General features: G+C 34.7%; 1 protein-coding gene across 2 annotated transcripts in view; it reads right to left on the minus strand.

The window, feature by feature from the left end:
* Window positions 1-16,045, minus strand: part of LOC106129815 (kinesin-like protein KIF13B) — a 115,077-nt gene that overhangs the window by 45,893 nt on the left and 53,139 nt on the right. For both annotated transcript variants that reach the window (XM_060952570.1, XM_060952564.1), the window contains exon 3: window positions 14,524-14,687. In XM_060952570.1, the coding sequence (XP_060808553.1) occupies window positions 14,524-14,687 (164 nt within the window). The remainder of the gene's footprint in view (window positions 1-14,523; window positions 14,688-16,045) is intronic.

Consider the following 16,045-nt stretch of genomic DNA (forward strand, 5'->3'; position numbering starts at 1 on the left):
TTGGGTGTGGACTGATATTGAATGAATGCATTCCATTAAAGAGTGAAGGTTTTCATTGTTGACTTTTTAATTGATGGTCATCATAAAGTGAGCCCCAGGATAAACGCCAGGAAGATAATAACATCGATTACATAAAAATCCAAAGGCTGAAGACTGCCAAATCAAACGAAAAAGAAATGCTTTGACAGTCAAGGGGTATAGTTATTTATTACAGTAAGGAGCTAACTCAAACAAATTTCGAGGCCTCCCAAATGGCCATTAATGATGAATTGGTACTGTATAAACAATTAATTGTATCTCTGGTGTATTTCAAGTGTAATAAATGGGCCAAGTGGCACTTAGGATTGATGGCGTTTGTCGAAATGTTTATTTCCAAGCGAACCGGTAGTAAAATTTGAGTTGAAAAAAAATATTTACTCTCAACATATCAGAGACATGGAAAGCGATTTGTCGCGGGCTCACTCTTTCCATATATAAGCATCACTTAATAGCGATCGCATAGGTATAAAAATTTATTTATGTAAATATCTTAAAGAGGACATCAATTTATTGACTAAAATCCCAACGCACAGCCTAAATCAAATGGGCATAAAAACTTGAAATGACGCTAGTAGGTATCATATGTGATATAGGGGTGCACTAAGTGAGGATTTTCCGGGATTCCCAAAGAAAGTTAATACTAGTTCAACAGTAGGTTATCTAGATTATTCTTGATATACGCGAATGTCACGTCAACGTGACTGGACGGATGCTAAGCGTTGGCAGGGAGCCAGCTCTTGACGTCATTTCCGAGGTTACATTGGCACTTGAAAAACACGACGGGGCCTACGACATTAGCAATATGAAACTCTTACCCATGTAAACAGTTATTCATACCTGAGAATTTCTTCAAAGAATAAGGTATGTGTTCTACATATCTCTAGAAGAAAAGAAGTCTTACTTAGTAAACTGATTATATGCTTAACAATTTACTGATCATATGCTTAACAATTCTATCAAAAATGCCACCATAACTTCATTTACGAGCGAGATTAATTCGCAAGTCCATCGTCCTACATTTTACAGAATAAATAGAGTCGTGGCGCCTCTGACAATTAACGAACGCAAACACTAGATAGTTAAAAGTTAGTGCAAGGGTGCAAATTGCGAAAGAGGAGCGAGTATTTCTATTCTATAATGTGTGAACAAAATTAGCTTGACATTTCAATTTACAGTGACAAAAAAAGCCTGACTTCTTCCGTGAGAGGTAGGCAGAGACTACATCTTTACACTTGCCACGAACTCTACGTCCTTCTTTCGCTTCGTCGTATCTTTCAACTCAGTTCAAATATTATTATTTTTTTTGGACAATTTACACTGATTGAGTTAGCCTCGAAGTAAGTTCGAGACTTGTGTTACGAGATACTAACTCAACGATACTATATTTTATAATAAATACTTATATAGATAAACATCCAAGACCCAGGCCAATCAGAAAAAGTTCTTTTTTCATCATGCCCTGGCCGGGATTCGAACCCGGGACCTCCCATGTCACAGGCAAGCGTACTACCGCTGAGCCACAGAGGCCGTCATATTATAACTAGGTATATGCTTATTTAAATTGCCAATAACTAAAAATTTTAATTCCAGTAAAACATAAAGTTTTCGTAAGGGAAAAAATATTTGCCTAAATACAAAACTTAGTCGAATCGCATCGTCACCTCAACTCTCTAAATCAAATACTTTCAAAGCTTTATGTTTGGCCCGCTGTAGTTCGCTACCCGTGCCGCCCACTCCGGCACAGAAATGCATATAGTTCACCTGCAGTTTTAGGTCACCTGGGTGCAGTCTTTGTTCCTGCACTTCGCGTTACATAACCCCAATAGGTGCAATTAATGGGTTTAATTACTCTTTCACACTTTACCGACAAACCTCTCTCTGTTAAAACTACATTGAAGATTTAAGAAAAAGACATTATCATAAAGCATTATTATTGTAGATAAACTTAAACTATAATCAATGCAATTCGTGTATTTTGAAGACATGTTTGTTTCAGATTTCCTAGAAAGAACAATTTTTTAAAGATAAGAATTATTTTCATCAGTGCAATTTGGTGTAAACATAATTTTAATCAGTGCAAATTTGCGGTGGATCGCAAGCGATAATAACATGTAAACATACTCGTCATATTCCAAACTAGAAAATAATCTATCATAACAAGGCAGATAACAACACTTATATAAGCTTGTATATGAAATGCATACAAATTACGTTAGTATTGAATATAAATTAATTTCGTCTCCACAAGCTGAAACGCTGGCTTCCCACGGGTTAAACGAATTTATGTTAAAGTAATTTTTAATGCAATGTTTAGAGAGGAGACTCTAAGAAACACTACCTACTGTCATCATCATGCATGCAGGCACCGGCAATATCGGATAGTCAAAGTGGCTATAGGACAAAAAACTTAAACGTCAAAATTGAAAAGAAAAAGATTACATCGAATAACATTACGATCTAGTCGTAATGTTACTTCGATTGTACTGAAGTAGTACTCGTAATTTCGCTACCATTTGATTGCTAGTACGCCATAATAACCAATCGTAGCATCGTAGCGCGTTCGTAGCTTAGGATAATGGCGTAGCACTTCGTAGCGCTATGCTACGAACGCTACGATGAACCCATTTTCACAATCATTTTCTATTTCTATGCATTTTCCAAACGTATTTTGATTCTTTACGCGATTTAATTAGGACTTGTAACTTTAAATTGGATCTATACATGGTGGCTAGTACTAACTTTGTCAATGAAACTTACAGACGTGACAAGTTTCAACTGTAAGGCTAAACTTCTACAAATTTGCATGTATTTGAAATGCGGTCAGCATAGTTACATAGTGGCACAAATAGCAAATTTCAGAGGTTTTACGTTACGACGACGACAACGTAACATAAGTATAAACAAAGCCAACATTTTGAGTCAGTGTTTGACTAAGACGACAAAGCGCCAAACCACTGTACAAAAGCCAAAATACAAATATATATACATATGTATATACGTAATATATCAAGCAGAACACAAAAGTCACAAATAATACATACATCCACAATACTTTCCACTCGCCTGGGAGACCCGAAGTTACCTGACGATTTCATGTAAATCCCTACGTAAAATCCCACGGGGGCTTTCCCACAAAGCCTTATTGTGAGACGGCAGAAAACTGTGCCGCAGTCGCAAGCCCTCTTTGTTCCCGGCACAGCCACACTCATTAAGATAAAGTTTGAAATATAGTAGGGATTTTTCATCATAATGTTGATCCTTCGCCTTTTTGAAACAATGGATTCATACATAATACAATGTATCATATATTTATCTATTACGGAGTAGACTGAATTAATAGATATACGAGATTGGCTGCATTATATTTGAGCTAATGGAATTAAGTTCTTTATTAAATTCGCTGATCAACGTAAAAAGAAAAATTTAAAGTTTTTCAAAGCCTTTCCTCTGACTGACTTTTAAAGTCCGCAACAGCAGAAAAGCATCGCTATCAAACCGACATGGAAAAAATATCAATATAACTTTTTATTCGACTGTAATAAACAAGTAAACAAAATATGACATCTATAGAATGTTTTAAAATTGTTTACATCTTGAACCTTTAGAACATCTCCAATAGGTTTAAACTAGCAACTTCAAATAAAGCGCGATTGCGGATGTAATGTGGGGAAGTTGCAGCATTTACTTTATACATGGCAGTATTCCAATACGTATGAATAGGCAAGGGAAATTCGCAACTTCGAGGAGCACGCTTTATTTGCACCACTGCCAATAAACATTCTTATTTATGGACAATATTATTGTTATCACTGTCTGCTTTTACACGGACACAATAATTTGGCTTGTAAAAACAAAAGTCATGTAGGCTATATATGGTATTTTCTTTTCTGGTAATATGTCTTACTTTTCCTTCTTATTTGTCCTAGCGTAACTCTCGGTTGCATATTGTCAATAAATCTCTTCAGAACATACATGCATATAATCACGTATATGTCCCTTGCGGGGTAGACAGAGCCAGCAGTCTTGTTAATTGGCCACGTTCAGCTATTTGGCTTAAAAAAAGTCGAATATTGATAGTAGATTCGGTAAAGTTAAAAAAAAAAACAAATATCTCAACAAGTAGTCTTCGCTTTATTATCATCGTATCATAAATCCAGCCGGTTGAACATGGTACATCTTTACAGCATACAGACGCATTAGAACAGCACTAAACATCGATACATCGGGTTATTGGCGCTCGGAACGTATTGCGAGATCTCGATACCATACGATTGTGTACTCTGATATCGTTGTTATCACGCGTTATTGCTTTTCTGGTACTTTAATGTTCTGTAGCAAACATTGAGTAATATTATTCGAATAAAATTTTAATGTTGATAACTAATTGAAAAAAAGGATTTCGTTTTAATGTCAACATCATCCTCCTGGGCTTGTACTTCAATTACTAATTTGTAATTAGGTTTAGGTTTTCCATTTTATACAAAATCTTGCAAAGGTTAAATGAAATGACTTTATAATAAACTGTTATTTAATAAAATGAATAATTCCTTTCCACGGGCTAAGAGTAAACTTCCATTGCCTTTTTCTCTTGAGAGAATGAAGCGAGGCCAGTCCGCTTTTGTGGATTTAAGAATAAATTATGCACAACTTAAGAGCTTGGACATCATGAATGAAAGAACTACCTTACCCTACTAAATATACATTATAGTTTTTTACTAAATGAATTTTTACTGAACCAAAAGTTCTTATCTAACAAAAGTATTACACTTTATAATGTAGCACCCCGTAGCATGGCACGCTCGACGCTGTTTTTATCGCGCTATAACTATCGCTGTTTCGCTTTTTATTATAATTTGAAACGGGATATCTAGAGTTCATCGCGCAATACAATAAAAATATGAATCAATAAAATGGTGTGTCAAAATTCGTTATTTGCGTCAGTAAATTCAATTTCAAAATTGAAATCCAATTTTTCCTATCAATACATTTTTCCATGTCGGCGATCATCAAAAACACATTGCCGAATTCAGTGCAGCCAAGCTTTTAAATGATAAAATATTTTGGACTTGTCTGATGTTATTTTAAACTTTATTCAGTCGTGTTTTTAATATGAATTTTTAGGAATGAATCGGGTATTTGTGTATGATAAGCAGTACTTTGAAAACCTCTTATTCCCATTTACCATGCCAATGTGTAACGTATTCAGGAAGCTAATCACCATGGTACAAGGTTATTTTTTCCACTATATTCGCTTTATCCATAGATTAGGTATATGATACTCGTAAAAAATATAGCATAATTGTTTGAAAGACTTGTTCAAGCGCGTATCTACTATCAATATTTAAATGAGAAATTCGTCATTAAACATAACTCCAAACTATTATAACTTTAATTTGGAAATTTACTTTTATGGATACATAACTTTGACCTTAATATTTTTTGACCTTCGACCGAATGTTGCTGCAAAATAATTATATTCCTTAGATGCATGAAAACCCGACTTTACTTGACCGTGCACACGGAAAGCGCATTTTATTCATATCCAATGCCACATTCGCGAACCACAATGGTTTATGTGGAGTTTAATCCGCCTTTTGTTGTGAACTTACAATACTCACATGCAGAGTAAACAAAACCACAATTGAAAGAGTGCACATTTTATAAATCGTCCCTGAAAATGTTGAAGTGCCTATACATTTTTCAAGTTAAAGTTATTCCCCAATTAAATTCATTTACTTTCGTATATCAAAGATGTATATAAACACATTTTCCGTAACTATTTCATTTTAAAGAATCACTATTTAAATCTCAATTCTATCATTAAGCCAAATAGCTGAACGTGGCCATTCAGTCTTTTCAAGACTGTTGGCTCTGTCTAGCCCACAAGGGATATAGACGTGACCATATGTATGTATGTATGTATGTATCAGCTCAACTGATTCAAATTTAAACAAATAATAAACTGGTGTAAAAATGTATAAGGGATTTTATAAAATCCAGATATTTGGAAACCCTAATGCTACTCGGTTACATAAATATTCAAATCAAGACTGCTGTAACCTTATACGGCTGAAAGCCTCTGAATTACTAATTTATTCCGGATTGATGTCCACACACTCACTTGTAAGACTTATAGCAAAAAGAGTAATTTTCTAATAGATTATTTACTATCTACCCGCCCCGGCTTTGCATCAGATAGTATTTATACATATAAACCTTACACAGAAAACGCTCTTTTCAACATTTCAAACAGGAACAAAATCCATCCACAACTTTCCGAAATTAGCAGACAGACAGACATAGAAAAAAGGGAACTATTTTATGTAGTGATACATATTCGAACCAGTACGGTATTACATTTCTTGGAAATTTATCCACTTTTCGTGATCACATCACATTTCGTATAAAATTTTCCTTATTTACTCATATCATGAAAGCAGGAAAACATTTTGAAATGAATTCATCAGGCAAAAGTTAATATGGATAACCAGATAAAAGACAATTTCTCAATGGTATTCAATGAAGCTAAATGTGGCCTTTCAGTCTTTTTTAGACTGTTGGCTCTGTTTACAAGCCGTAATATATGTAAACATTCAATGAAGGTCGTATATTTTTTTACTTTACTGAACGGAAAAAACAATTCTTTTTAGATTATTATTTAATTCTATTACAGCTTAATTTAAGAGTTGAAGCGAAAATACATTTTCTGTTTACATGTGTATGTGAGTGTGAGTATGTTTTGTGACAAGATTTTGACCACAATATAAAAAAATGCCGGACTCATTGTTATAACTATCCCTATGTACCTTGGTTATTCTGTGCCTGAATTGAAGAGGGTCGGAAAATTCGTAATTGTATTATTTCCACGCGTCATTGAACCCGATTCTTTTTTTAAGAGGACGCAGAGAAAGGAATAGGTAAAGCTTTTTATTACACATATGTACATATTATTTTATTGATACTTTGAAAAAAATTAGCGTTAGTTAACTTTTATTCCTGAATTGATTGTTCCGACTATCAATTCCACGTCTTACTGTCTACTCAGAATGTTATATTGAAAAGAATACTTATAATATTGTGCTTAAAATCTAGGGAAATTTTCGATATTTTAAGAGAACTTTTAATAAATACTACAGGTATTAAACGCGCACGTAATGAAACTTTATTTTATCTCGGAGATTTTAAGAGTTCTAAGAAAAAGTATTATTCCTGTGGGATTTGCGAAAGCCGCTTGTAATAAATATTCACGTTAGTATGCACTTGATTTTGAATTATAGCGTGAACATAAAACGGTATTGCGAAGAAATAATACAGAAATCAAAGGATGACATTGAACATGGAAATGTACTCGTGTTGCAGTCGACAGGCGCGTGACATACTATATGCATAGAATGCTTGAAATATGTTTCCGCTGAGAAATTAATTGTCACTAGTTCCATAGCCAGTGGATCATAAGCAAACGGGTAGACAATTCGTTTAGTTAAACTATTTTAAAACGGTCTTAAGATTGTTGGCAATAAACTCAAATAATTAACCACGAAGTAGATATATCTAAAATGTCCATGAGTTACTGAGTACTAGTGTCCCGGTTGCGGCGTCCTCTAAGGAATCCCGGGTTAAGCTCGTGACCACAATCCAAAAGTGAATAAGGCAGTACTTACGCGAACCGAATGCCTTCTGATCTAAATGACCCAGCAAAAGACATGATGTAGTAGTATTGACCTATACATACATGGATATATTTCTACACAGTTCTTTTACTAGGCAAAAATGCATAATTATATCTCGCTTTTTACGACATTCACGTACATACATACACATAAAAAGTGGCGCTACACAAATAATGGTGGCGCTGCCCTACGCCACAATCTCGAGTTTTCTAATACATAGTAATGAAGACGAACTTTTCGTCCCCAAGAGACAGCGTGGAATCGAGCCAATCAATTTCTCTTTCGTCCCTCCCTACAAAATGGCGACGTGTTCTCTTAATAAACACCGAGCCGTCGACTAATTGCGCGATTATTTTAAATAATTACACTATTAAACTAAATAATTATCGTAAAGCAGGGTGCACATCAACCATTAACGTACAGCTGCTATGATGGATTGTGATTTTGTGTAAAGGTTATATGTTTTAACTTTGTCGACAAAAACTTGATACATTACTACAGAAGCGGGTCGTATTACACTCGTAGTTTCAGTTACATGAAAGCAGTCACTTTTGAAACAAACAAGTATTTTAGAGCTGGAATAAATTAGTTTTGCATTTTCATTTTTGCTATTTTATTAATAGTATAACTATATTTATTTATTTAAACTTTATTGTAAAAAATACCAATACATACATACATACATATAATCACGTCTATATCCCTTGTGGGGTAGACAGAGCCAACAGTCCTGAGCGGACTGATAGGCCACGTTCAGCTATTTGGCTAAAAATACCAATGAATGGCACAATTAGCGGACTTAATGCTTGAAGCGTTATACACATAGTATATAACACACATGAGAAATTTCTATCAAAGCTTAGCTTGATACGGACGGAGTAAATCAAAATAACCCAAAAAATCTTATTTATGTATGTGCGGACGTAAACCAACATACAAATTTGTCAGAGCGCCGACTTATCTACGAAGACGCGACCTTACTCCTGAGAGACAAATTTGTGCTGACGGGACCGGGAGGTCGTTCCACGTGAATTTACTACGCTAACGTAATGAATTTTAGGTCTTTAGTGTTACCGTAAAATGAAAAACGATTTTAATTTGAACTCTAAAAGCTGGTCTGGAATTTTCAGAAGAGTTAATGAAAATACAAAGTATTTTATTTGTTGTTCGATATAAGAAGGTGCATCTATTCTATACCGCACAACAATTACATATTCGGTAATGGGAGAAATACGCGAATAAACACACATATCATCACGTCTTTATCCATCACGGGATAGACAGAGCCAACAGGCTTCAAAAGATTGTAAGGCCACGTTCAGCTGTATGGCTTACTGGTGGAATTGAAATTGAACCAGTCACTATGTATTTGTGAATAGCATCACAATAAGAAGGAGAACCCAATCAAACATACCGCTGATAGCCAACGATACTCTGTCGCCGTATTTATAAAATTGAAATACGTATGTAGGCAATTTCCTGTAGGCCAGCGGAACTGTCACACTCGGGAAATTGATTCCGAAATTCTAATTCCGATTTGTGCTTTTTAGTTGCAAAATTGATAACGAATTGTATAATGTTTTATAGTGCGCCCGCTTCATCGCGTAATTAAAAAACAACTCAAGGCCTAGTTTAAGCTGTGCGTTGATATTTCAGGCAATCAGTCGGTGTCTATATGTTTTATATACAGATAGAGAGATAAGAACGAAAGAGTTAATTACTAATCTACTTAAAAAATTTCCTTCAAAACTCACAGACCGACCTTATTAAATCAATATCATCCAAACACAGTGTTTCAACAAATTAGAACTGATTTTAGTCTTACGACCAAAAAGCAATTAAAATTTCGTCAGACATGGCCACGATCTCGGTGCTGGAACAATTAATTTTCTGCTATCGGACCATCGCTGGCACATTTTGTGCCCGAACCTTGTTGTTGTTAGCTAAAATTGTGCGGAGAATTGAGAGTTGGAGAATAAATAAGAATCACATTAGACACAAGATATAACTCTTACCCATATTACAAATAGGCCAAAAGTCAATGGAAAAAAAAATCTGAGTGAAACTCAGTTTGCCTTGATAAATATATAGAGACTCGAGCCTTAAGAGCTGATAATTTTAAGAGGTTTATTTTTTTTTTTTTTTTTTTTTTTTTTTTTTTTTTTTTTTTTGACAAATTACACAGATTGAGTTAGCCTCGAAGTAAGTTTGACACTTGTGTTACGAGATACTAACTCAACGATACTATATTTTATAATAAATACTTATATAGATAAACATCCAAGACCCAGGCCAATCAGAAAAAGTTCTTTTCTCATCATGCCCTGGCCGGGATTCGAACCCGGGACCCCCGGTGTCACAGGCAAGCGTACTACCGCTGCGCCACAGAGGCCGCCTTTATTACATAACCTATGTACCTATATATGCATAGACAATCGCTCCACTGGGAATAAAACAGATTTGACCATATGTTTAGTGTAGGTCGAGCGGTACTGAATACGATAAACTTAATTGAGATGGGGGTTTTTGGTTGAACATTTCCATTTATAGCTAGTGCAGCAAAGGAGCATTGAAATCTTAACTCCTTTGACTCTGTCACAGAAACAGGTAAATTATAATTTTAGTCAAATAAATAGTCAGTTAAATAGTCCAACTACAATATATGTATTTTATATGAAACGCGAGAAATATTTTTGACATTTTAAACAGAGAACGATCCCTCATTCCTCTCATTATCTGCACATTTATATGATAAAATTTTCAAATTATTAAATGATGCCTCCATAACAAAATTTATCTTCAAGAAGACTTGATTAACATGACTCTTAATTAATTACTTCCTTCTTAATTCTGTATTACTAAAATATATAGGTTGTTAATTCAATTTGGGATTTAGCACGCTCCGTCCCTAAATTCCTGTCATACTTAAGGAATGTTAATATCGGCTGCTTATATTTTCACCTCCATAAATTTGATACATGGGGCACAAATTGCGACTCGTTTGAGAAAATGTTGACGCAAATTAGGAGATGGGTTGTCATCTTTGCGTGTTCTCCTACACATGATATAAATATGCGAAAAATAAACTAGGTAAGCTACCTTAAAACCAAAACTGAAAACACGTACGACCGATCTGGGTTAGTATCCAATGTCTCCAAGGTCATTTAGTTACTTAAAAGTGGACTCTGGGCACCTCTTTTTTAAGCCATAAGGTAGAAGGATGACAATTAAAATTTCTAGTTCCCAGCACTTTAGAAGAAGACCACTCCATCTATCGTTAATAACTTAGACCACTATACAGAATTTCATAGAGTAAGGTTAGGATATTCGTCTGTTATGGTAATCAGGGGCCTAAATCGAAAACGAATCCCGAATTAGCAACATTAGGGAGTCAAAACGGGAACAACCCATGACCTATTCAAAGGCTGCGGGTAGCTATTTTCGTAACAATTTGTTGTTTTCCTTAATAACCAAACCAACTGGGTATAATTTATGTTATTGTTGTCGAATAACAAACTTTTAGTAAACTAAAATACGAAAGTAGATATGTATTTCGGTACTTAACTTCAAAAATATACATCTTTACCTTTCTGTACGTAAATTACTATATAGTTATACAATACTGATACACTAATTTCGGTAATCGCTTCATCTATTTATTTATGTACACTGTTTATTTATCGTAGTTTTTTTGCATGTTTATTATAATTATTTTATTTTCTGTAAGTATAAAAATATTTATTTAGTATGACCACACTTAAAGTTCCCTGTCAGATCCAATGGTTGTCTGGTATATAATTTTTCTTGCATTAAGTCCGCCAATTACATTTGTATTTTGTACAAAAATGATAAAATAATAAATAAATGAATAATTATAAAAAGTGTTACTTTGAAAAAACTTAAAAAAATAACCATTCACAAATATTTTTCTTAAATACTGACAAGAACTTTTCATCCCTCGAATATAAACAAAAAAGTAGGTTCCTATTTTATTTAACAACTTCGTGTAGGTGTTATATGGCAGCGTGCATAAAACTCGCGCCATTTTTTGTCACAGTAAATATAATGTTTTTTCAGTAAAAGTTAACTTAGAATGGAGAAAAGTTATCCAAAAGAAAAAATGTATAAAATTTTTATGTTTTTAATACGTTGAAAATGTGAACGACGTGCGAAAGAGACGCGCGTCCTTTGAGCTTTTCACGGCAGTGATGATTCTTTGAATTATTCGAGCGTGTATACGTGAGAAATTCTTAAAGCGAACGTTAAGTAAATATTCCTATTCACCTATTTTTATAAGATTTTTTTAGCGCCAACTAGTGGTAACGCGATGGCACTAATGCAATTCTAAACCAATTCGCGTTGACTTGATAACTAGTTTGATCCGAGTAAAAATTTACAGGGTAAATCTCTCATCATGGTGCGGTGGTTTTGATTGTATTATCACTTGTTTTTTTACATACATACATTACTATTATATGTATGTAAAAAAATTGCGACGAGAAAGTTTGACTTAACAATTAAATATAGGTATACTCGTACATAGAAGTGGCACCACACAAGAGTGTGAAAAACCTAGCCATGCTTGAGTAGAGCGAATACATTTTTGGTGATGATCCTAATTTTGTACAAATGCAACATACCAAAACTAATGCTTTATTCACAAAACATAGTATTGTTTGAGTTGTGTTAAAGTACAAATAAATCACGCCAACGTAACATGAGCCCTACACAATGAGGCACGCAGGTCGCGCGATGCAAATACATAATTAACTCGGCCGAGTAATTAAACAGCTCCGTATAAATTCAGCTTGAACTTTGCGAGTAACGCCGTACGCCTTTTAAATATGACCAACATAAAAACTTTCTTTGAGGGCGGTATATTTTTAGCTAAATGAGAGCATTAAGAAAATTACACATATTATGAAATCTGTAAGGTTTTTTTACTAAAATAGTGCAAAAAAGATTACAGTGTAACTTTTATTATATACCTAATTTTTTTCTAAGTCACAATACTATAAGTAATACTTTTCTATTTAACACTATATATACTAAACCTTTTTTTGCGATTATTAATCACGTTGACACAACTTTCTCAAGGAATAACTTTAAGAGTTAATAAATCATTACCAACATAAAAGAAACGATCAAAAGAAAAAGTGAATACCTCTAATTTCTACGCAAAAATGTAGGTCAAGGAAAATAAGTAGACGGGAAAATAGGTGAAGTGGGACTCAATACCGTAGTTCAGTTCCATTATCCTGGAAGAAGGAGGTCAGCTGACCTAGTGCTTGCTTACCGAAGCTAAATGTCAAACTATGCAGTAAACTTCTAACTGGAATTAAGTTCAGGATTAAAGTTAGCGTTTTTGGAAATGAAGTAGTCAAATGAATAATTTAACCGTTTAATGGGACATTCCATATAAATAATTACTGCATATTCGGATTAGGAAAGATCTGTTATACGACTTTTGGCTATGGATTAGTTATTACTGATACACGATCAGTAATGACTGAAATCTCTGAAACCACATTTCTATTTCAGGATGGATAATAGAGGGACAAATTATTAGTGAAACGTTATACATTTAGGTTGTTTAAAAATTAATTAGAACCGCTCGCTGCATATATTTCATTTTGCATACACAAAACACATATTAACGATCCGCCTCTGCCTCCACTATCCACGCCTCCAAGCACTCCCACCTTCGTACAAAGATAAATAAATATGTTTATTTTTAAAATATTAAGGCTTCATCGACAAAACTTATACAAAAATGACAAACTAAGCTTATGTTATAAAATAAATTTTAGATGCCAACGGGCGTGGGCATATCGTAATCCCTTTAAAAACCGAACCAACGCATCTGTTCCTTGATTTCATATTTATTTCTTTATCTAAATTTATCATAACAACATTAAAAGTTATACGCTCAAATATTTATATTATCTTTAAGAATCAATTGTTTATTTTCGATGCTTAACTTTCTATATTAACAGACTTTTGTAAACAAATAGTGTGAATACGGCTTAGACAATTAATTCCGTTGCCGCTAACAAGATCACGCACATGACATGTCAAAGAAAGCGACACGTGCCTACTGCACAAATATTGCCAAACAGCGTATCTTAAACTCATTTCCGAGTATTCATTTACACAGCTAAACTCCGAAGCAAAGACTTCCAAAAGGAAATGTTCTGAATTCGCAATTTACCATCGCAAAATGTATTTTCGCTCGGAGGCCGTAATAAATAAGATTAAAATTACAACAGAAGTAGGTAGCGGCATTAATCACGCCGTCGGACGACTTGGCTAGTTTAAAAAAACAAACAATTCACGTCGGGAATCAAGTGGTGGAAAATGGGCCACTAACTCCACAGCTTAACGCCCGCTATCTTATACAAAAAGAAGAACACGAGAAATGTTTTACAGGAATTAAGTGGATTCTGTTGTATGAACTTGCGCCATTAGACAAACTTGAGGCATAAGAAAGAGCTCGTGATATGATAAAACGCATCTAGGCAAAGTCAAATCAATGAAATTCGTCAAACAGATAATTATCATATAACTTGTAAAACTGTATACTTATGGTAAATTAGTAGGTACAAAGAAGTCAGGAAAATCTAAATTGTACAATTTACCAGCTTATAGTGAGAAAGCCATAACAGCTGTCTTGTCTGTCTTTCAAGACTGCTGGCTCTGTCCACGCCGCAAGGGATATAGACGAGAGTATGTGTGTATGTAGTGAGAAAAGTACTTAAATCATAATTACCACCGAAGACATAAATCTTTATAAATGTGGAGAATGTGGACTGACCTGTCTGTCCGTATGCGAAGATGCAAGCGTTGTACCCCTCGAAGGCATTGTCCAGGATGTCCCTGCCGAGGCAGTTGAACACGGTTTCCTGGGAGGCGAAGTGTGGCGCGGACGGCTCCAGGGAGAAGAAACAGTGGTCGAATGCGAACGTCTTTGGTTGTTTCCTGCAACGAACAAAAATGTGTTGCTTAGAATAAGGTATGTTGAAGTTAGGCCCACAGAATCAAGATCCATACAACAATATTCTCATTAATTATCGGATTTAAGTAATAGGTTTTTGTTTGGGAAAAAATGGAATACGTATTCCTTTTTTTTTTTCAAAGTTATTTGCTTACAGCGTGAACGGAGAGATGTACTAAAAAACGAGCTTTCCTTACTTCGTACATCAAGAATGTCACAATCTCATAATATAGTTGCATGAACCCTATGAAAGTAAAGGCAACCGTAGTGGAAAATTTTTTTTTTCCTTAGCTGGCAATATTGGCAAGGGTCAGTGACAAGAGCGAACTAATGAGGTAAGTTTTAATTAAACGACCCGCACACTTACAGGTCATTACAGTGGTCATCGGATAGCCAAGTCCGTCAAACCTTTTCAGACGAAATTTGTGAAATGTAGGTATATTTTAATGGAGCAATAGAAAATATAAAAATCGATGTGTAAAATCAGTAGAAAATTCTCCCGCTACTAAGTTTCTTGGGAGAATAGAAATACTCATATAACATAACCTGGAGTTTCTATAAAAGCGAAGAAACATAATTTATACTAAAATAAAAAGTACGAGCTTTTCCGACTAGCCTTTATGATTGATTAAATACGAAAATGTTTGCGTATTGTTGAATCGAATATGAAACCAAACAAAAATCATCAGGACAAACAACCGTTCGTATATTCAAAATAAATAAACCATATTCCTCCTTATCCGCCCAATATTTTCGCACATGTCCCCGTCCTTCGGTGTAACGTAAACAAGTAAAAAAAAAAGTACACGACGAAGGTCTGCCATTGACCTCTCGTAAAAAGCAAGAGACGACAACATGTGACGATGGAAACGCGATAAACGTAAACAGATAATGGAGTTATGTCATCAACGAGCCTCTTAAAGACTTTGTATCATGTAAGTATTATATACACATGGATAGACATTACGAGTACTTCACTGTTGGGTATAAGATGTTGTGTCCTATTTTTTAGATAATCTCTTTCTTCAAGAAGTAAACGGATGTTGCACTTTCGCTTGTCACGATCCTTCTATCATTTTTTTTACAATTTCAATGGTGTGTGTAGGTCTCCGGTTTGAAAAACATATCAAAGAAAATCATGTCTCTTTCTAGGACAGTTAGGCAGAGTGCTATTTTCATGCAGGCTCGTCGGTTCATGACCTTTTGCCAGGACGTCGACGATTTGATTAGGATTTTCCATATTAATGTTCTCAATTTTCAAAAAAACACCAAAATATCGCTAATGAAAAAGGGAAACCTGAGGACCAGAAAGGTGAAGCAACAAGTATTGCAGAGGGGCCTG

The sequence above is a fragment of the Amyelois transitella genome, chromosome 3, assembly GCF_032362555.1.
Source record: "Amyelois transitella isolate CPQ chromosome 3, ilAmyTran1.1, whole genome shotgun sequence".
Taxonomy (NCBI): domain Eukaryota; kingdom Metazoa; phylum Arthropoda; class Insecta; order Lepidoptera; family Pyralidae; genus Amyelois; species Amyelois transitella.